The sequence below is a fragment of the Chaetomium strumarium genome (assembly GCF_033439665.1).
Source record: "Chaetomium strumarium strain CBS 333.67 chromosome Unknown B0T15scaffold_3, whole genome shotgun sequence".
Taxonomy (NCBI): domain Eukaryota; kingdom Fungi; phylum Ascomycota; class Sordariomycetes; order Sordariales; family Chaetomiaceae; genus Chaetomium; species Chaetomium strumarium.
In genome coordinates, this window is record NW_026944431.1 from 2,003,650 (window position 1) to 2,024,645 (window position 20,996).

At 57.7% G+C, this 20,996-nt stretch overlaps 7 protein-coding genes and 1 non-coding gene across 8 annotated transcripts; 5 read left to right on the forward strand and 3 right to left on the reverse strand.

Moving 5' to 3' along the window:
* Positions 1–76: 76 nt before the first annotated feature.
* Positions 77–177, reverse strand: B0T15DRAFT_t102. The gene has a single exon. It is a non-coding gene; the product is annotated as a tRNA-Leu (tRNA).
* Positions 178–614: 437 nt separating this feature from the next.
* On the forward strand, positions 615–3,295 carry B0T15DRAFT_528570 (acyltransferase ChoActase/COT/CPT). Its single transcript, XM_062869049.1, has 3 exons — positions 615–1,047; positions 1,158–2,878; positions 2,950–3,295. Exons 1-3 carry the CDS (start codon positions 973–975, stop codon positions 3,074–3,076), a joined length of 1,923 nt encoding a protein of 640 aa, XP_062722699.1. The 5' UTR covers positions 615–972; the 3' UTR covers positions 3,077–3,295.
* On the reverse strand, positions 3,296–5,684 carry B0T15DRAFT_528573 (adenylate cyclase associated N terminal-domain-containing protein). The gene is made up of 4 exons (XM_062869050.1): positions 5,354–5,684; positions 4,680–5,261; positions 4,104–4,620; positions 3,296–4,045 (listed from the first exon to the last, which is right to left on the reverse strand). The coding sequence occupies exons 1-4, from the start codon at positions 5,395–5,397 to the stop codon at positions 3,596–3,598; spliced, it is 1,593 nt and encodes a 530-aa protein (XP_062722700.1). The 5' UTR covers positions 5,398–5,684; the 3' UTR covers positions 3,296–3,595.
* Positions 5,685–5,829: 145 nt separating this feature from the next.
* B0T15DRAFT_566560 (Ribokinase-like protein) lies at positions 5,830–7,882 on the forward strand (the record flags this gene model as incomplete). Its single annotated transcript, XM_062870698.1, has 2 exons — positions 5,830–6,460; positions 6,663–7,882. Exons 1-2 carry the CDS (start codon positions 6,322–6,324, stop codon positions 7,880–7,882), a joined length of 1,359 nt encoding a protein of 452 aa, XP_062722701.1. The 5' UTR covers positions 5,830–6,321.
* A 175-nt stretch (positions 7,883–8,057) lies between these two features.
* On the reverse strand, positions 8,058–11,507 carry B0T15DRAFT_157448 (MCM2/3/5 family-domain-containing protein). Its single transcript, XM_062862074.1, has 3 exons — positions 11,241–11,507; positions 8,508–11,166; positions 8,058–8,403 (listed from the first exon to the last, which is right to left on the reverse strand). The coding sequence occupies exons 1-3, from the start codon at positions 11,311–11,313 to the stop codon at positions 8,370–8,372; spliced, it is 2,766 nt and encodes a 921-aa protein (XP_062722702.1). The 5' UTR covers positions 11,314–11,507; the 3' UTR covers positions 8,058–8,369.
* A 3,798-nt stretch (positions 11,508–15,305) lies between these two features.
* B0T15DRAFT_395433 (pyridoxal phosphate-dependent transferase) lies at positions 15,306–16,926 on the forward strand (the record flags this gene model as incomplete). The annotated part of the gene is made up of 4 exons (XM_062864781.1): positions 15,306–15,669; positions 15,720–16,066; positions 16,120–16,373; positions 16,455–16,926. The coding sequence occupies 4 exons, from the start codon at positions 15,306–15,308 to the stop codon at positions 16,924–16,926; spliced, it is 1,437 nt and encodes a 478-aa protein (XP_062722703.1).
* A 639-nt stretch (positions 16,927–17,565) lies between these two features.
* B0T15DRAFT_394888 (Cullin repeat-like-containing domain protein) lies at positions 17,566–19,574 on the forward strand (the record flags this gene model as incomplete). The annotated part of the gene is made up of 2 exons (XM_062864752.1): positions 17,566–17,776; positions 17,848–19,574. 2 exons carry the CDS (start codon positions 17,566–17,568, stop codon positions 19,572–19,574), a joined length of 1,938 nt encoding a protein of 645 aa, XP_062722704.1.
* Positions 19,575–20,092: 518 nt separating this feature from the next.
* Positions 20,093–20,796, forward strand: B0T15DRAFT_157604 (uncharacterized protein). Its single transcript, XM_062862075.1, has 3 exons — positions 20,093–20,130; positions 20,238–20,668; positions 20,738–20,796. Exon 2 carries the CDS (start codon positions 20,249–20,251, stop codon positions 20,585–20,587), a length of 339 nt encoding a protein of 112 aa, XP_062722705.1. The 5' UTR covers positions 20,093–20,130; positions 20,238–20,248; the 3' UTR covers positions 20,588–20,668; positions 20,738–20,796.
* The last annotated feature ends 200 nt before the right edge of the window (positions 20,797–20,996 follow it).

Sequence of the window (20,996 nt, forward strand, 5' to 3'; positions counted from 1 at the left end):
CAGGGCCCTGCAGGGGAGGTTGAATCCGACAAGAGCAGCAGACAATGCAGCGAGACTCCGGTCAAAAATGAACCATTGACGGAAGTGGGGTTCGAACCCACGCTCTCTCTCGAGAAGAGGAGATTTATGTAAGAAAATACTTAAATCCTCCGCCTTAGACCACTCGGCCATTCCGCCAATTTAGTTGAGAAGAATTGAAACTAGCATCCTATGAGCAGAAGAACGGAGTTCTTGATTCAACCGACACTGAACACTATTAATTTGACTATGAGTCGCAGAAACGCCTCTTCTTATATGAAGCACAGGGGAACAGATGTCCTGTTTAAGTTATGCTATAGCTAGATAATAGTAGAACAACTACCGAAGGTTGGTTGTAGTATAGGAGAACCGCATCGCAAAATTCCATTGCAAAGGGTTTGCGAGTGCCTTGCGAGCATGTGAATGTCCCTTTCTGGAACAACTGAGGATCCATCCGCTAGCCCGCAACGCGACGTCAGTTGTGAGCCGGTCTCGGTGGCAGGGATGATGCGGGCCAATGGGGACCAGAAACGGCTGACTCCCCGTCTCGACTGCTTACCCCACGGTCCCGGGGATGCTGAGGCTAATGGCGGCAAATAGCCTCGGCCCAACGGTATCACTCGGCCAATGCACCCACCATCCGCCGGACGGCACCAACTGCAACTCATCAATCTTCCCCAACCTGATTCCAGTCGCGAAGCGGAATGCGACGAATGCCCGGACCCTTGACAAAGTGCCTAGGCTCGCAAACCAGTGCCCCACACGAAAAGGGCCGACCTGTCCCCGCCGATCTCCCGCGGCTCTAAGTAGAGCTGCCCTGGACTTCGTGCGAATCCCGTCTTTCGTCCGCTTGCCCTGTGATCGCGAGACGCACGCCGTTCATTTTCCTCCCTCTTCCCCTCTCTCACTTTCGCAGCGCATTGTTCTCCATTCTCTACTCTCGACAAAGTTGGGATGTTCTCCGCCATCGTAAGGAAAGAGGCCCGGTCTCCCGCTCTCAGAACGCTCCTCTCCAGGACCACCGCCACGGTACGTGCCGCCGCCTTCTCGGTGCCATATAGCCCCTCCCGCTTCTCGGTGCCATATAGCCCCTCCCGAGGGTTCCTGATGCGTACCTCGACTAACACCACATGCGACAGAGGATAACAGCCATGGCGCCAGTAAGCAGAAGGAATAACAGCTCCCTCCCGGCGGGGTACGTCGAGGACAAGTCCAAGGGGCCCATGCTCCGTTTCCAGGACTCGCTGCCGCGCCTTCCTGTTCCAACGCTGGAGGAGACCGCTGCGCGGTATCTCAAATCCCTCAAGCCACTACTCACGCCCTCGGAGCTCGAGGCCAGCACCAAGGCGGTGCAGGAATTCATCGCCCCCAACGGCCCGGGCCGCAAGCTGCAGGAGAAGCTTGTTGCCCGGCGTGAAGACCCCAAGATCAAGAACTGGATGTACGAGTGGTGGAACGATGCGGCCTACCTCAGCTATCGCGACCCCGTGGTGCCCTATGTCAGCTACTTCTACTCACACCGGGACGACCGGAGGCGGCGCGACCCCGCCAAGCGGGCGGCGGCCATCACGACCGCAGCGCTCGAGTTCAAGAAGCAGGTGGATGCAGGTACCCTCGAACCCGAATACATGAAGAAGTTGCCCATCTGCATGGACAGCTACAAGTGGATGTTCAACGCCAGCCGGGTGCCTGCCAAGCCCGCCGACTACCCGGTCAAGTTCGACCACACGCAGAACAAGCACATCCTGGTCATCCGGAAGAACCACTTCTTCAAGGTTGCGCACGAGGTGGGCGGCAAGCAGCTCAACACATCAGAACTCGAGCATGCGTTCCTCCGGGTCTATGAACTGGCTGGCGAGCGTGCGCCGGCTGTCGGTGCGTTGACCTCGGAGAATCGCGATGTGTGGACGGATGCGCGGGCCGTGCTGCTGGCGGCCGACCCCTCCAACGCAAAGGCCCTCGAAGCTATCGATTCCGCCTCCTTCGTCATCTGCTTGGATGACGCTAAACCGGTCACACTCGAGGAGCGCGCGCACGCCTACTGGCACGGCGACGGCCAGAACCGGTGGTATGACAAGCCGATGCAGTGGATTGTCAACGACAACGGGACGGCCGGTTTCATGGGCGAGCACAGCATGATGGACGGCACCCCGACCCACCGATGTAATGACTACGTCTGCGAGGTCATCTTCAACAACAAGCTTGACTTCTCCGACCCCAGCGTCCGGTCCAACCTTCCCGAGCCGCAGGAGATCAAGTTCGTCGTGACCAAGGAGGTGCAGGCCGAGATTGACCGCGCTGTGCGCGACTTCAACAACGTCATCGGGCAGCACCAGCTGGCCGTGCAGGCCTACCAGGGTTACGGCAAGGGCCTGATCAAGAAGTTCAAGTGCTCGCCGGACGCCTACGTGCAGATGATCATCCAGCTGGCCTACTTTAAGATGTACGGCAAGAACCGGCCGACCTACGAGTCCGCCGCGACCCGGCGCTTCCAGCAGGGGCGCACCGAGACGTGCCGCACCGTGTCGGAGGACAGCGTGGCGTGGTGCCGTGCCATGGCGGACGAGAGCGTGGACAACAACACGCGCGCGGCGCTCTTCCGCAAGGCCATCGACGCCCACCTCGAGTACATCGGCGCCGCGTCGGACGGCAAGGGCGTCGACCGCCACCTGTTCGGCCTCAAGCGCCTGCTCGAGCCAGGCCAGGAACCCCCCGCGCTCTACAAGGACCCGGCCTACAGCTACTCGTCGTCGTGGTACCTGTCAACCAGCCAGCTGAGCTCCGAGTACTTCAACGGCTACGGGTGGAGCCAAGTCATCGACGAGGGCTTTGGCATTGCTTACATGATCAATGAAAACAGGTGAGTTCTCCCTCCTTCTCCCCTTCGCATACTAGTAGTTGTTGTTCGTTCAGCTAACGGTCTGCGCGCAGCATCAACTTCAACATCGTCTCCAAGGGCCTGGGCAGCGACAAGATGAGCTTCTACCTCAACGAGGCCGCTGGCGATATCCGTGACATGATGATGCCCACGCTGGAGACGCCGAAGGCCAAGCTCTAAAACAGCTCGCCTTGTTAACGGGCGGCCGGTTATTTCTTGGATAGGGATTTAGACGCGTGATAGATGTCATCATACTTAGCGGCGGCATCCTTTCAATCTGTCTTGTTAGAAGGATAGGTTGCATCCTCCTATTTGCGACGCTCAGCAAAGATGTCTTTTGCTCATAGAGAGGCGTTGTATAGCCACCTAGCTGTATTTATCAACTTGTACCAATGGACTCTGTGAAATATGCATTTTCTCATGTCGCAATAACTCTAGTTGCGAGATGTCCAACTAGCTGACGAGACGAGCCTCAGGCGATACGATGCCGGAAGCAGGAAGCAAACCCACTACAGCACCACCGATGTGTTTGAAAACCGGAGCATACACGCCAAAACAGTCCAACGTTTTGCCGCTGCTCTCTTTCTTCTCCTTGTTCTACATACATCCAGATCCAACACCTAACTTCAACTACAGACTGCCTCCCGGCCACGCCCCGAGCTCCCTCCGTGGACCGCCCCTCCCACTAACCGTATTTTTTCAGCCGGCGTGAGAGACAATCTCGTTGACCACATCCCCCTTCTCGGGCTCAAAATACGAGCAGATCTGCGACGGCAGCGGCATCTCCTTGAAGTCCCCGTCCGGTTCGGCAATCACGTTGAGGTTGATGCTAGCCGACTTGCTCGAGTAGATGCGTGTGCCGGAGCTCTCCTTGCTCAGGTAGATCTGGGCGCCGTCGACCTGGTCCATGAGCACGGTGGGGATGGTCTCGCCGTCTATGACCTGCAGGGCGAAGTTTTGCGACTTGACGACGTCGACGGTCGAGACGAGCGACTCGACCACGAGAGACAAGCGGTTGGTGTTCTCGACCGTCACCGCGTTGGCCTTGCCCTTGAGTATGATGGTTGTGTTGTTGCATTTGGAGATGAGCACCGAGTGCGAGATGGAGACTTCCAGTTCGATGGGGGCCGGCTCCTTGTCGAAGTTTTCCTGCGACGCATGAGCTGAGCTTTGATCTCTCGAAACTGAGAAATGGGGAGGAACATACAATTGTCCACTTGTTGCCTTCCAGCTCCTTCTTGGGCGGCTTCTTCACCCGCATGCTCTCCGGCTTGGGCTTGGTGCCCGGTGGCGCAGGGCTCTTGCCTCGTGCCGAGGAGCCCCGGTCAGGGACTGTCGACCCGGCACGTAGTGACGGGTTCTTGTGCGTCATCTCGGACTTGTCCACCTTCCTGAGGCCCTTGGTGACCGCCTCTCCTTTGTTAAGCTCCGAGAAGACTGCGCCAAAGCCACCCGCCGCCGGTTTCGACTCGGCCTTCTGCTCGTTGATCTTGAGAACCGGTGGCGGGCCTGGCGGAGGGGGAGGCGGCGGCGGGGGCCCTCCAGCTGTGGGTGCAGGAGCTGCCGGGGTAGGCGGGTCCGCATCCACTAGCTTGGCGGCTTCGGCCACAGGTACTCCCTTGGGGTTCCATGGAACGCCGTTGGGGAAGTAGGTTTTGACGTACTCGGTGAGATCCCGGAATACCTGGTAGTAAGCCTTTACCCATTCGACCTGCTGTTCGTCCCTTTTTTGTCAAGTCAGAGCTTCCAGTCTACTGAGCCAGAGGTTCGCCAAGCTGCTCACTTGTTCTTATTCGCCGTCAAAATCTTGTTTCCCCAAAACTGCGCCGCTCCGAGACTCTCTTCGACGTATTTGAACGGCTTGGTGTCGATGGTCACCCAACCTAGAGCCATGATACTCTCGGAAACAGTGCAGAGGTTGTTATAGTGCGAGTCCCCTCTGTTCGAGTCCTTGATATTGCCAATGGCTGCCATCAGGTTGCCGATGGGCTTGACAAGATCCTGAAAGACGGACACATCGGCGCCTTTAAGGTCGGGCTTCTTTGCCTTGGTAGTGATCAGCAGGAACTTGCGCTGTTCCTCGAAGGCTTCCACGACCTTAACCGCCTGCTCCGCGACGACACCTCCGATCGCATTGCTAATCTTGACCCAGTTCCCGAGAGACCGGGTAATAAAAGCATCAAATTCCTCGATCGACTCGGGCACAGGCTCTCGCGCGGCGGGTGGGGGCGGGGCCGGAGACGCAGCCCTTGCCGACACTGCCGGATTTGGCGTTGCCGGTGTCTGCTGAAGAGTTGGGACACCTTGGGGAAGTTCGAAGGCCGCCTGGGCAATGTCCTCCAGCCGAGACGTGGCAGCCTCGAGTCTGTTGTGCTCAATTAGCGCCTGACCTTGCGGTTTGCGCCAGGAGACACAGCATGGTTCAGGTCGCAAAGCAAATTCTTCCCCTTGACGTACCTCTTGATAAGAGTGGTCAGGTTGTGCATAGAGTTGGTGGCCATGTTGGGCGAACGCAGAGAAGCCTAGAGGGGCAGTGGCACTGATCTGAGGATCGCCCGTCCGGGGGTTTCTGCGCGGGGGAATACTCGCGCTTGGGGGACGGCGTCCTTTACGTGCTGCAGCACAGATCGGTAAAAATACCCGGCCGAGACGACGTGCCGTAGCCGGTATAGATGTGGTAGATCAGGTCACGGCATGTATATCGATGAATGCGGTAAAACAGATGTTGGAGCTGAGACAACCCCTGACTCCCGAGCACCGGGCAGCTACCAGTAGCTCGCGAGTCGTGACAAGGGGTGGGGTGGGGCTCCATTACGGCTGCCCGTCCAATCGCCGGTAGTTGCCGAGACCTGACGTTCAAGCAGGCTGCGAGTACACACAAAGCTCATTCCCCTTGGCAATTTGTACTACTAATCATGTGGAATGATTTCAATGTTGATGCTTTCCCAAGTTTCCCTCAGGCAAATGTAGCACAGTACCTAAAAGCACCTATGCAATCAGTAGGTGAATCTAGTAACACATCGAACCATTAGGGTTTTCCATCAGTGGCAGAAGGTGGGCTTATTGGGGATGCTATGGAAATTAACTTGAGGTTCCTTATCATATCAGAGTTCCCGAGCTGAGGCTTCGTTGCCCATACCATGCACAGCTCCCAATCGAGCATCTCACGCCCGAATTATTGCGGTAGCCAGTGACGATCCAGCCTCGTGCTGCTGTTTCAGTTAGGCGGCCGGGTGTGTGTGCTGGGTAGCATAGTCTCTCGCTCTTCCATTTCCTGTAGACGTTCTTTTTATTTTTACGGACATTTGCTGTTTTATCCTTAGACTGACCCGGGCCTGTTTCTCCACCCGGATTCTCGCTGCTTCCCACAGCTCATAAGGCGTTAAACGAGCCATTGGCCTCGTCAAGGTTAGTTGCCGTGCGGCATGGCTGAGGATCTGGTGACAGATCCGGACATGGCTCCGGAAGATGGGGCCCGAGCCGGAGCGGAGCCGGACCGGCGTGTCGAGGAGATCACGGAGGACCAAGAGATTGACTTTGTCACCCTGGGCATGTTCATCATCGGTGGGTGACTTCACTGCGATGCTATTCTCAAGGATTTCCGTATTGCGAAGGGCTGATGCACGCCCTGCACCTCTGCATCCCGCCTTTTTATTTTCTCTCTTCGCCCCTGTCTCATCAATCAGTATGTCAGTGTTGCATGGAAAAGCCACATGCATCCTGCACAACTGCTCGCAACAGATCCCTTGCTAATCCACTGCCTCAGATGAAATCGAATTTCTTCCGCCGAAACCGCCAGTGCACGACGTCCTCGGCGGCGCCGGTTCCTATTCAGCGCTCGGCGCGCGTGTGTTCTCACCACCCCCTTCATCCAAGACCGTCGGCTGGATAGTCGACCAGGGCTCCGACTTCCCTCCCTCCATCACCTCGCAGATCGCCGCCTGGCAAACCTCGGCCGTCTTCCGCCACGACCCCTCGCGCCTCACCACGCGCGGGTGGAACGGCTACACCGACGCGTCGGAGCGGCGCGCCTTCCGCTACACCACGCCCAAGAAGCGCCTGACCGGGGAGGATCTCACCCCGCCCTTGCTCCAGGCCAAAGCCATCCACCTGATCTGCAGCCCGCTCCGGTGCCAGGAACTGGTCTCGGACATCCTGGCCCGGCGGAAAGAAGCCTACCTCGCCCACGACCCCGCGGGGGAGGGCTACACGCGGCCGCTGATCATCTGGGAGCCGGTGCCGGACCTGTGCGTGCCCACGGAGCTGCTGAACTGCACCAACACGCTGCCGCTGGTCGATGTCTGCTCGCCCAACCACGCCGAGCTGGCCGGCTTCATGGGCAGCGACGGCCTCGACCCGGACAGCGGGCAGGTAAGCGCGGCCGCGGTGGAGCGGCACTGCGAGCAGCTGCTGGCGAGCATGCCGCTGCAGAGCTACACGCTGGTGGTACGAGCCGGTGAGAGGGGCTGCTATATCGCGCGGAACGGCGGGCGGAAGAAGAAGGTCGCGGGCACTGGCGGCGGCGGCGGCGGTGGTGGTGGGGACGCGGGCAAAAAGAAGCGCAAGAAGGAGTATGTGCGCGGCGGGCTCCGGCCGGACACGGACATGGAGGCGCTCTTTGCGGGGCTGTTGCAGGACGAGGAAGGGTGTGTGGCGAGGGAGGAGATCGAGATCGACCCGGGGATTGAGAAGTGGGTGCCGGCGTACTACGGAAAAGGCGGGCCGCGCGAGGAGGAGGCGGCCGAGAAGGTGGTTGACCCGACGGGCGGAGGAAATACCTTCCTCGGTGGCCTGGCGGTTGCGCTGGCGAGAGGGAAGGCGATCGAGGAGGCCTGCGCGTGGGGGCATGTGGCGGCCAGTTTTGCCATTGAACAGGTTGGCGTTCCGGTTCTGTCTGTAGATGAGGAGGGAAAGGAAACATGGAATGGCGTCGGCGTGGAAGAAAGGTTACGGGAGTTTCAAGAGCGGCTTCAAGCTGAGTCGTAAATGTGTTTGGCTACTGGTCCCGAGTCGGGAAACTTGAGTCTTTGTTGGAACATGTCGGCTATAGAGAGCTGTTTGGACAGCCTGATAGACATTTTTGATCCACCACCACGCAACAATGACCGCACTGTCATTGCCTATTCCATGCCTGCATCAAAGAGCATAGTCATAAGACACTGCAGTGCAAAGAGCGAAAGGTAACTGCAGGCAAAATGAATTCAAAAAAGAAAAAGAAAAGGATTCCGCCAACCATCCATTTCTGCGGTTGAATCAGAGAATTGTCATTCATACCCCCTCGACTACCAAAACTTGGATACCGTCTACATCAGCCATACCCATCCACCTGGTGCCCGATAACAACGCCTGATTTCCTAACAAGCATTCCCAGGATTTTCAATAACAACAAGAACACGCCCCGACTATTCATCCCACCCCTGGCCTCAACTTGAACCAACAGCCGTTGCTGTTTCCCATCACCGGCCCTGCTCCCTCAAATCTTATACACCAATCCGCCGTCGGAATACCTAAGAAACCATTACGTTAGCCTCAACTCTCACAGGGATCCAGTACGAGACCCTAAAGAAAAAGAAAAAGAAAAAGAAGAAAAAAAAGGCGGCGGTATACTCACATAATCTGGTTCCGCTCATCCATCTCCTTCAAAGCCTGGACGGCCTCCTCCCGGCTAAAGCTTCCTCCATTCGCGCTGCCGACCCGACGATTCACGGCCTCGATCAGCTCGCCCACGCCCGCCGAGTCGTCCTCGAACAGCGGGCTATTGAGCAGCTGGCCCAGCGTGCGGCGGAAGAGCTCCAGGCGCTGCTCGCTGATCGGCTGCTCGTCCTGCTCACCGTCTTCATCGCCTTCCGCGTCGTCGTCGTCCTCCTCCTCCTCCTCATCGTCGTCGTCATTGACGGTGAGGTTGGCTGTGCCTGAGGCAAGGGTCTCGTCGTCTTGAGTTTGGGTGCGGAGCTGGGAGGCAGGGACGGAGGAGGCGAAGGAGGGTTGGCTGGATGAGCCGGATGGGCCGGCGGCCGCAGAACGGGTAGTGCGCGTTGACCGGCGCGGCGTGGCGTCATAGATGTCCTCTTGGTCTTCCTCGGCGTCTTCCGGGGTGGCGCCGTTGGTCTCCCCGTTTGCTCCGGGGGAGGTGCCGTTCCTGCGCGGCGGTCGACGGCGGCCGTTGGCGCGCTGGGAGGCTCGGGTTGAGCGGGCCGTGCTCGCCCGTGCAGTGCTACCGCTGGCGGTGCCATTTGCCTCGTCTCCGTCGTCGTCAGAGGAATCGTCGGAATCGCTGTCTTCGCTTGCGTCTTCCAGGGGCCGGGTCTTCCGCCGCTTCTTGCGGGACTCGTCCTCGACGACCTCCTTGAACAGCGCAAACCGCAGGATGGACTCTGCGGCGGCGGCGTCGCGCTCTTCTACCCGGTTGGAAAGCCGGGACTTGGCGTGCGCAGTGGCAAGACGGATGAGAGTCTCGAGCGTACGCACCGTCATCGGGCTGGTCTTGCGCTGGTTGCTCTCCATGTCGTCGTTGCGGAGGCCGACGTAGATGTCGGCGATGCGGTCCGCCGCCTCCTGCGTCAGGACGGGCTTGATACGCGTCTTGGCGTACTGGATGTACTTCTTCATGAAGGGAATGCTGAGCACTTCAGGCTTCTTATTGGCCCCCCTCCCCGTGCCCTTTACACCTGCGTGCAGCATTGCGTCGTACTTTTCGAACACCTCGGTCGGTCGCTGCGAGTCGGCTTGCTGGTTCAGCGCCACGTTCAGCGCCTGGCCTGCATTCTCGCGCACCGGTGCGCCCTCTTCCGTGCCGGGCTGCCGGTACCTGTGCATGCGCAAGACGTGCTCCGACACCTGCCGGTCCCTGGTGTCTTCAATGTCATCCGTGACGACGAACAAAAGATCAAAACGGGACAGCAGAGAGTCGGGGAGCGCAATGTTCTTGTGCGGGTCCTTGTGCGTATCGTACTGGCCAAAGATGGGGTTGGCAGCAGCGATGACACTGCAGCGTGCGTTCAACGAGGTATGGATGCCCGCCTTGGCAATTGTGACCGTCTGCTGCTCCATGACTTCGTGGATGGCCACGCGGTCAATGTCCGACATCTTGTCAAACTCGTCAATACAGACAACACCGCGGTCAGCCATGACCATGGCGCCGGCCTCCAGCCTCCGTTCGCCGGTTTCCTTGTCAGATGTCACAGCCGCAGTCAAACCGACACCCGAAGAGCCACGGCCAGTGGTGGCAATGGCCAGCGGGGCCGTGTTCAGCACGAAGCGAAGCAACTGAGACTTGGCAGTCGACGGGTCACCGACCATCAAGATGTTGATATCGCCTCTCAGATGCGTACCGTTCTCCAGATTCTTCTCCATCCCTCCCAGAAGCATCAGGAGAATCGCCTTCTTGATGTACTCATGGCCGTAGATACTTGGCGCCAGAGACTGCGACAACAAGTCGAAGAGCTTCGGCTTCTTGGCGATCTTGTTGATATTCCGGATGTCAGTATCGGTGATAGTGGCGGTCGCAATGCCGCCCCCGGATTTGGTGGAAAGCAGGACAACGTTATTCGCCAAGAGGACCGTCTTAAAGAGAGCGCTGTTGTGGTTTGTGTTTCTGTTACCGAGCGTCCTGAAGATGCCGACGAGCTGGACGCGGTCGCCGGGCTTGACCCTGTCGACGAGGTCGTCGTCGAGGATCACGTCGACACCCCGGGGCAGCTGGCCTGCAGGTGCTCGCTCGGGCATCTCTTGGATGGAGATGGTCTGGTGATCGCGGTAGGTGCACAGGCCATACTCGGTCGTCAACGGGTTCTGCTCCTCATCCTCGGTGGGATATACGCTCGAGGTGGTCACGCCCTCGGTCATGGTTTGGTCGCGGTACTCTTTGAAATACCATTTCTGTGTGTCCTTGGCGTAGTGTACGCTCTTGACGATCTTGGGCCGGATCAGGGAGCAACGTGTGACGATGCCCTCGACAGAGACCATGCTGTTGAGGTGCTGTGATGACAGTGTCCGCGGGTTGCACGCGTTGAGTCCAAAGCTGCCGGCCCACGCACAGTAGTACAGCACATCGGCATCCACCTGGTCGGGTCGCGCCTGGGGCACCGTCTTGACGATCTCCTTCAGCGCATGGTTGAAGGCGAGCGTGTACTTAAAGGGGTCATAGAGCAAGCCGTCCGCCATCTCGGGGTTGTGGTCGCGGACACGATCGATATTAACGACGAGTCTGCGTTGGTTCTTCTGCAACATCAAGATGATGTCTGGCCTGTAGCTCCGCGCATGTTGGTCATCTAGGCGGCGGTTGTGTCAGCAACGTGGCGTGAAAGAACAACTGGGAGAGACGGCAAAACGCAGAGTTTCGTACGTGGATCGAGGAACTCCTGTGCCTGGCGCACGCGATCGCGCGTGGCCTCGTCTCTGAGCATCAATGTATCCATGATGCTGCTGCTAATGAAGAAGGGATATGGGGGAACAGGGAACGAAGGCGAAAGGCGTAGTAGTTGACAGGGACAACAGGTTCGGCTGGAGATCGAGATTCTGGTGGAGGTGGGGAGGGTTCGAAAACACGGACACGACGCGCACGGCGCGTGTTTAGCGCGCTACCCCTGGCCGTTTGTTTAATTGATTGCAGGGCCCAGCGGCAGAATGAGAATGATAGCTGACGGTGTGCTCACCGCTTTCCCAGACAGGCTCGACAGGATCGCCAGACTGGCAAGCAGAAGTGAGTCAGCTGCCTTCCAACCGTCGGGCAGCTGGCCCCCTTTCCGTCTCCCTTTCTCTCAACAACAACAACAATCGGATCTCCATGACGATTTGAACGACCTCGTTCGTCCAGAGCCCGCCAGTTTAGTTCCAGGATAGGTTTCTGTTTCTGATGCAGAGGCTAACGGTCGCCCCACATCGGTGTGGATATGGAGTCGTCAAACCACACCCTCGGCTACACGCGATGCGCAGTATCATGCACTTTCCGCGGAACGCTACAGACTCGGTCCCGGACGGTGTTATTATTTATTACACCACGATGACTTCTTAATACTCATAGGCTACGACTGTCTTGTCTGTGCTCCTTCGGCCGGGCCATCCTACGTAACAGGAGCATGAAGAGTATCCGCTCGAGAACAGCCGGGTACGTATGCTCCTCGCTTGAAGGATCGACGGGCTGGTATTCAAAGCGAAGTAATCAGGAACCTGGCATTGAGTAGGGGCCGAGGCTCGCGTCTCAAGTCATTCCTTGACGTTCCTCTGCTGAATGATGTCTCGACGGCAACGGGAGCCTGCTGATTCAGGGCCCGATATCCGTTAGGTCGTCATGGCGTTCCATGGGTTTTGACGGATGCGACTCTGTTTTGAGACTTTCTGCAGAAACTAGACAGGAAGCACATGTTTCTGCCGTGCTCACTAACCGCAGTGGCCAACTGCCGTGGGCGGGATTCCAGTTCTGGTCAGCAACAGGGACGCGAACGCTGGTCAACTGACGCCATGGACCGACGCTGATATTCGGAATGGATACAGCGCATACCAAGACGAACTCTGTCAAAAGGGCCGGTTCATGCACCATGCAATGCGCGTCGCAGTGTGCCAACGTCGCACATCCCGCCGTTGGCCCCCGGCAGAACCCGATTGGCTCCAGTTGTGTAATGCCAACCACACTTTGATAGATAGGGCAGGGAAGCTCAACCGTTGGTCGGCTACGGTATTCGATTTCGAAGAGGTCTGATTCTGGGCGCTTCGCCGGCGCGCTTGGGGCGTGGGGATCATATCCGTGTGGGCTGTGGACACGGCAAGCAAGCAGAGAGACAAGCGCCTAGTAAGCCCACGTCATCCAACGCTAAAGCCGCTGAGAACGGGTTCGTTTGAGGGTGCCGGCAGATATTGCCGCCGCCGCCCCTCTTCAGACGCAGAATTCCGCTGTCCAGCAGTCGCATACCGGCATACGAGGGGAGAAGCATAGGGTGTCGCTTCCGGACCGTGGATTGCGTTCCGGTAGGTATGCATGTGTCGTCTGTTTATGCGAGTAGGCCCGATGTTGTGCGGCTTCTGTACTCGTTTACCATGCCTGACTGTGCCTTGATCAGCCGACACGAGGCCTTCAGGGATGGCGTATGGTATGTATTGGGCGAAGCTTTAAAAAATGAACGGCAACACGTCCCTAGAGCGCAGCATAGGCCTGTCCAAGAACACGACAGCAGCCTCGCGACATCACCCGAATGATCACCGGCTCGCTCCTGGCATGTCTAGGCGTGAGGGATTGTAGGGCATCAATGGATTTCCCGAGGGTGGTGAGGCGTTGTTGCTGAGCCGCTCGGGCGGGGATTTATTACCGGACTTCTGGGAGGCTTCTGAGGCAACACATCGCTAGACAGTCGAGGAACGGTGACGTTCTCGGACGGCGACGAGAAGCATGGTAGTGACGGTCATCCTGAGAAGGCTGCATGTCCATGACAGCCTTGAGCAACTGTGGCTTGCCCGATCCGGTACGATTCCACCATGCAGTTCCCCTGCAGTCGCTGAAATCGGGCATTTATGCATACCGTCGTGGACCGAGGTGTGACGGGCTATCTGACATCTCGCCCTGTCCGGGGACGTCGAAATTCTTAACACTCCCGGGAACCCGATGCTGCACTCCTCGTTGAAACATACACACATACCTTAGGCAAGCCATCGGTGCCAAAGCCGTGGAAAAGCAGCGCCGATGCACCGCGAAGAATCAAGCTTATCATGAAGAGCAGAGCAATTCGACGCCTTGGTCTCTGTCATTGAGCAACGTCCGCTTTACCTCGATGAAAATGAAGGAGCCAATAGAGTGCGGGTCCTGAATATGTCTGCAGAATCATCATGGCCTGCGGAAACTGCAGGTTCGCCATGCAGGAGGCTGCATGCATATCGCGCAGCCAATGAGAGCAATATAACTGATATAGAAATGAAGCGCAGAGGTTGACACGAGCAGCCACGATCCAGCACTCTTCAACGGCCGCGGTGGCTACTATTCGACGCGAACATGGAGCCCACGATATACGAGGGCATAGAGGCACCCGACAGTGACACCAACGGAGTGCATCAACAGGGGATTCGTCGACTGGGAAGGCAGAAACGGTGAAAGGTAGGGCCGCGTCTGACGGTGATTCAGCCAACGCTTGCGACGACGAATTGTTTGGTGCTACGGCCCGAGCGGCGCGGGGAATCCTTGCGTCGTTGAGGCATAAGAGGCACAAATAAGATTGACAACCCGAGTCAACTGCTCATCAAGGCCAGGACATGGTGAGACTGGTGAGACTGTTGAGACTGTCAGTCCAATGGGCTGCTTTCTCCAGGTGGTTTGCGTGAACAAATCCCGTTTCGAATACCGAAGTGCATGCCCTCCGGAGCATACTGATGGGAAGGGGAGCGGGATGCCCAGCCTGCAACAAGGATGAGGTAATAGTGAGCTCATATGCGAAGGTTGCCGGAGAGAGAAAGACTGGAGCCAGAAGGGTCCATCACGCATCGATTTCGGGCGGTGGAACCGGCAAAGCTAGCTTGCCAAGCTGTCGGCAAAGGATAACGGACTGGCACATACCGACCCGTGGGAAGCCGCGCTTCGGTCCGGCCGTGGCGGAAGTCAGGCCATGCCCTAGGTGACGGACAGCTTGATGGACCGCCACTGCACATTGCTCGTCACAGCATTCATGAGCGACTAGCGGTGAGGTTGGGAGAATATCCCTGCCATTAGGAACCGACCTTTGTCGGCTAAGAGCAGGGTCGTGCCGAAGGACGACCCGGCATGGGGACCGAGATCGGGATGCCGATTCTAGGTGTCGCTCTACCCCTCTCCCAAACCGCCCGAGAAGGGGTTTTCAACAAACGTTGGTCGCACAGCATGATGACAGCTCCACGTCGTCCGAGCTTTGGGTAAGCGCAGGCGGTTGTTGCACGTGGTACGGACGCCACATGGCCTCCTCGACGACATGATTGCGAGAGTTCGTGTGTTCGAGTTGAGGTCAGTCTCATCCGAGCTGGCAACAAAGGACCTGGTTTCGCGATTACCACTAGGCCTCCCCCACCCGTGCCCAGCATCCGACTTCTTTGTCACGAGGGACTGGTTAACTAGTGGGCAATGTAGCGATAACCGTTCGAACCGACGAATCATGCGAGCAACCGAAGATCCACACGCTCGGCTTCAGCGGACTCGCTCCAGTCAGGCATCTCTTTTTTGATGAGATGAGAGTAATGTAGGGCAGTGGGCTAGTTGCGCGACGGCCCATCGCGGGAAAGTTGGGATTGCACTCCGCCTGACAGGGATCTGGTGTTGTGGCGTATCGGGCGTTGCATCGATCTTGTATAAGTAGAGGTGTATAAGCAGAGGCAAACCGGAAAGTCCTCCCCCAACTGGCATCTTCCTCCTTGGACATCTCATTGCGGCCCGCCTATCCAGTGACCACATCGATTCAACATGGTCCTCAGACAACTTGATACCACCACTGAGAGCGATAAGAAAGGGGCGGACGGCACGATGTCGATGAAGTCGGCGGTGCTGCACAGGCATCTTTCCTACGACTTCCTTCCGCTGGCGGGAGGCAAGGGTAACCACCTGCTGCTCGAGGATGGTCGCAAAATCTTCGACGCATCGGGGGGTGCCGCGGTTGGCTGCCTCGGCTGGGGCAACGAGAGAGTTGCCCAGGCAGTCACCAAACAGATGATGGCCATTCCATATTGCTCAACCGTCTTCTACACCACCAAGGTCCAGGAGGACCTCTGCCGCTACTTGGTCGACTCTACCAACGGAAAGATGGGCCGTGCCTACATCGTGAACTCTGGTCAGTGTCGCCCGTAGCCAAGCGGGGCTCCCTAGCTAAATCTGCGTCAGGCTCCGAGGCGATGGAGGCAGCCGTCAAGCTCGCGAGGCAATATTTTCTCGAGCTCAGCCCAGCGCAGAACAAGAGGGCTCGGTTCATTTCCCGGAGGCAGTCATACCATGGCATTACACTGGGCGCATTGGCGGTCGGGGGCCACGAATACCGGCGAGCAAAGTTCGAGCCGCTCCTGATGCAGAACGTTTCCAGAGTATCGCCATGCAACGCCTTCCGCGGCAAGCGCCCTGGCGAGACAGACGAAGAGTACGTTGCTCGACTGGCCAAGGAACTCGACGACGAATTCCAAGCTGTCGGACCGGAGACGGTCTGCGCTTTCATTGCCGAGCCCGTCGTCGGCGCAGTGGGTTTCATTCCTGTTTGCCGTCCCGCTTGCCGCTAATCACAACCGCACAGGCGCTCGGATGTGTTCCCGCCGTCCCCGGGTATTTTAAAGCAGTGCAAGCGGTCTGCCGGAAGTACGGCGCTCTCCTGGTCCTGGATGAGGTAATGTGTGGCATGGGCCGGACCGGCACGCTGCACGCATGGGAACAGGAAGGCGTAGTTCCCGACCTCCAGACAGTCGGCAAGGCTCTTGGGGGTGGTTACCAACCGATTGCAGGTGTGCTGGCGAGTCAGCGAGTGATAGCCGTGCTCGAGAAGGGCAGCTCGTAAGTACCGCGAACCGAACCATCCACCGCTGCGCGTGACGAGTTAATGGCATGACTAACCATCCCGCGATGCCCGGCCAGTGTCTTCGTTCATGGTCACACATATCAAGGCCACCCGGCAGGCTGTGCGGCGGCGCTCGAAGTACAGCGAATCATCCAGGAAAAGGATCTCTTGGCCAATGTCCGGGCCATGGGCGCACTGCTGTCCAAGCGGTTGCAAGAGCGCCTGAAGAACCACCCCAACGTGGGCGACATCCGAGGACGGGGGCTGTTCTGGGGAATCGAGTTCGTCGCCGACAAGGGGAAGTCACTCCCGTTCCCTGCGGAAGCCCACGTCGCCCTGGACATTTGCGAGCGCGGTTTGGCCCCGCAGTACAGCATCGGGGTGTATCCGGGCACCGGCTCAACCGACGGCATTCGCGGCGATCACATCATCATCGCACCGGCCTATAATGTGCGCACAGAGGAGATTGAGTGGATAGTGGAGACCGTCGGACGTCTTATTGACGACTTCTTCGCGGCGGGAGTTTCTGGTGATGCTGAGGATCCCTAATAAAGCGTCAAAAAAGCCGGATTCGAGAGACTGCTGCGCAGCCTTGAAGGCATGAAGTCGGGGACGTCTGAATCGCCGAGTTAAAACTGAGACAAGAAATGAAATTGCCCAATCGCATTGCCGTTGAAGGTTACCGAGTGTGTGAAATGCACGGAAGCGGGTGACGCAGCCGAGACTAACACTTCAGTAGCATGTCAGCAGCGAGCCCTATTAGTGTTGGATATGTGCTATGACTCGTATGGTATCCCGATGGTTACCTACTAGTAGATACCTTAGTACTGACAACCCTCCTCAGGTACCTACTCGACAACAACAATTGAACCTACCTAACTACCCGTGCAGTCAGACCTGCTTCTCTTACACGTAGCCGAGTACAGAGGCCCTGGATCAAAACAACTGACCACACACTTCGGGAGTTGGTCCACCGTAACCAACAAACATTACATTACCGTTACGTAACATATACTAGAACTAGTACGTACGGATAAAGGTGGGGCAATCCATCGTGATTGGTTTCCAGGTTGTTAACCACACATGACGAGAGACCCGCCTGATGCGACAGCTCTCATCGACTGTGCAAAAAGTCGCAAATCAATAAGAACACCCTGGGCACTCGTCCCGCGCGCGCGGATCGCTCCCATGGCCGTCGGGGTCATCAACGGGCGGCATGCTGCCGACGAGGAGGCCCGGGCCGAAGTCGACGTACTCAACTCACGCCTGGAAAAGACGACGCAGTTGACGAAGAAGATCCAGGCGTGTCTCGGCAGGCTCGAGGCTACAGGGAAGAGTGTCCGGGACGTGGCAGGCCCGCTCAATGGCGAAACGAAAAAATTGCAGATTCTCGGCAACAGTAGGTCGTCTGCTTTCTTGATCCTTGACCAACAGGAGTCACGGGTTGATCCTGACTGACCCTCCGAACAGACATCGAGGCCGTCCTAGCAGCCATCGAGCGTCTGCGCCAGCCCGCCGACAGCAAAAATGACGAGGAGCAGATTATCCGGATGGGCCCAGACAAGGCCGGTCTGCCGAACTATCTGGCTTCCATCAAGCGCCTGAGCAAAGCGCTCAGCGAGATGCAGGCCTCGAAGCTCCGGTCGACGCAGCAGACCGTGGCCGAGCTCCAGCGATTAGTGAAGCTTGGAAATACACAACTGGAGAACGCGTTCGACAGGTTACTCCGGAACGAGACCCCTCGATCAATCGAGCCACTACACTTCATCACGAAGAACAAGCCATTCCCAGTGCTGTCCCAGGACAAGTTCGCCAGGCTTGGCCTAATCAATTCATATGTTGCCGGGGTGCACCGACAGACTGGTGGCGCCGGAGCACCCCAGGAGTCGCCAATCGCGAAGATCTACATCGAGATCCGGTCACAATACCTCTCCTCTGCATTACTGAACCTGGCCACGGCCAGCACCAGCACGGCCAAGAAGAAGAATCCGGACGCGATCTACCGAGCGGGCACGAGCGGGATAGGAACCTATGCTCAAGCAATGGAGGGTCTTTTCATCGCCGAGTATGAGAATATCTGCAACATCTTCACAAGAGAAGACTGGGGACCGGTATTCGAGGCGACATGTCAGCCGTCGCTGGTGGAGCTGGGGAGGACACTGCGGGAGCTGAACGGGCACATCAAATCACACATGAACACCGACTGCTATTTGGCGTACGAGATCGTGGAGATCATCTCGGAGCTGTCGAATAACTTGGAGCGGCGGACGGGCGAGCTCAAGAGCTCGCTCGCGGCATCGCTTAAGCCGGTCCGTGAGACGGCCAAGTCCTCGCTACCCGAGCTGCTCGAGGACACCAAGAGGAGAGTCAGCGGCCTCCAGTCGCTACCGCTGGACGGCGCTCCGGTGCCCATCGTTTCTGAGACGATGCAGCGGCTCCAGAACATGGTGCAATTCCTCCGGCCAATTTCGAGCATCATGATCTCTCTGGGAGACGGCGGTTGGAAGTCTGCCGCCGCATCGAGAGGCGATGCTGCCCCAAGCCTCGCCTCTTTCGACATTGGCGCGGACGGGAAAGAGATCTTCGCGCACTACTGCACTGACACAATCGAGGCCCTCATGATGGCGCTGGACGCCCGGGCAAGACTCCTGCTCCAAAAGAAGCCCGTCATGGGCGTCTTCCTCGCCAACAGCGTGGTCATCATCGAGCGTGCAATCCAAAACTCGGAGCTGGCCGGCTTGCTCGAGTCGCGCCTGGGCGCGCTCGAGGTGTGGCGCAAGAAGGCCGCCAGCCTCTACACCGAGACATGCAAGGACGTCAGTGTGCACCTGTTTGACGTGATCCACACGAGCCGTGGCATGGGCGGCGGCGGCAGCGGGCGCCCGACCTCGGGTCAGGGCGGCGCCATGGTGGTGGACTCGGCGTCCATCCTCAAGGGCCTGAGCTCCAAGGACAAGGATGCCATCAAGGGCAAGTTTACCGCCTTCAACGCCAGCTTCGACGATATGGTGCTGCGCCACAAGGGCTACAGCATGGAGCGCGAGGTCCGCCAGATGTTCGCCAAGGACATGCAGAACATGATCGAGCCGCTGTATAACCGCTTCTGGGACAGGTACCATGAGGTGGACAAGGGCAAGGGGAAGTATGTCAAGTACGACAAGTCGGCCATTGCGGCCGTGTTTCTGACGTTGTATTGATCGGGGCCCGGCTTATGTGGGTGCCAACAGCTGGCTGGGCCTGGGCTGGGTTCTGTGCGTGTGGGTGGCTTTGGAGGTTGCGAGATCGGCGTTCCCGAGGCCGGATGTTTGCTATGGGAATTGCGCGCCATCACTCCGTTTCTTACGGGAGCCCGATGCCGTATCACTTGTGGGTATGTAGGACACGGTATGGAAGTACGCACCTTGTCCAGGGCGTGGCGAGGGCGGCAGAGCAAGAGATACGAGGACCAGATGTGGGATGTCTCGTTCGTTTCGTCGACAGTGGGAATACCCATCATAGGCCTTTCCTGATGAGTTATGGTTTCTCTGGTCCATACACACTTTTCTTGGCTCTACGTTCCTCTTGTTTTATATTTTGTATTTGCTAGCTTGGGATGCATGGCCGGAATGGCCTCAATACCACTTTGGGACGATGGTGGGGATGTTCATAGCATGGAGTTCTTATACGGATGGGCTGACGTGTGCAAGATGAACAGCAGTTGAGGGGGGCGTTGTGTATGCAGAGGGAGACTTGACGGATACTAGGCAACAAATGGTTTGTTGAGTCCATTCGGTGCTCAAGGGTGCTGCACCCGTTCACTCACACCTTCCAATCCATCCCGTTCAGCGGCATTGAGGTTGAAGGTAGGCTGACAACCGCAGGTCCCCGGTCCATGGTTCTGTTCTTGACTGCCCCAGACCGATCCTGTCCAGCAGTTGGGCTTGTCTGGTTGGTATGCTCCTGTTCTGCTTGGGACCAGGCCTCGTACGTTACGTTCAATGCTGTATCACACGACTTCTCCCATGTTGATATCCCGTCAGTGCGCGTCCTAGTGTATACCCGAGCATTCCGAAGATACTCGCAGGGTGTCAGGTCAGTTTCTGTGTCCTGCTCTGTTTCGTTTGCGTTTCCCTGCCCGGCCCCCTCCCCGGCTTGCTTGCTTACAGGCATGGCTACGCCATCTGATTTCCCTTTACGAAGCTGTGCATGCATCATGCAATCATGCTTTTAGCACTACAATCCAAGCGTAGGACACAGTGTTAGCTCTGGAAGCACAGTAACTAACTCGTGTGATAACCGTTAGGCCCCTGAGGTGAGTGACATCGGTTGAACGCACCACAGTCCGAGATGGTCGATGACTTCTTACACAGTATCTACCTAGTCAATAACAACCTACAGATATCTCGCCTAGCTAGGTACCTTACCTTAGGTGGTTCAATCTGAGGCCGGGGCGAAGGGGGACTGAGGTGGCTGCAGGAACAGGGGGGCTAAGTGCGGTCAGGTCAGGGGTCTCGAGGCCACGTCAACAAACACATCGTTTCGCATCGTTTCCCTTGTCAGTCAGTGCAGCGAGACGACGAAAAGTCGAGACAGCTATGTCATGTCAGCATCGTCGAGTCCGACAGCGGCGGGTTGCAGAA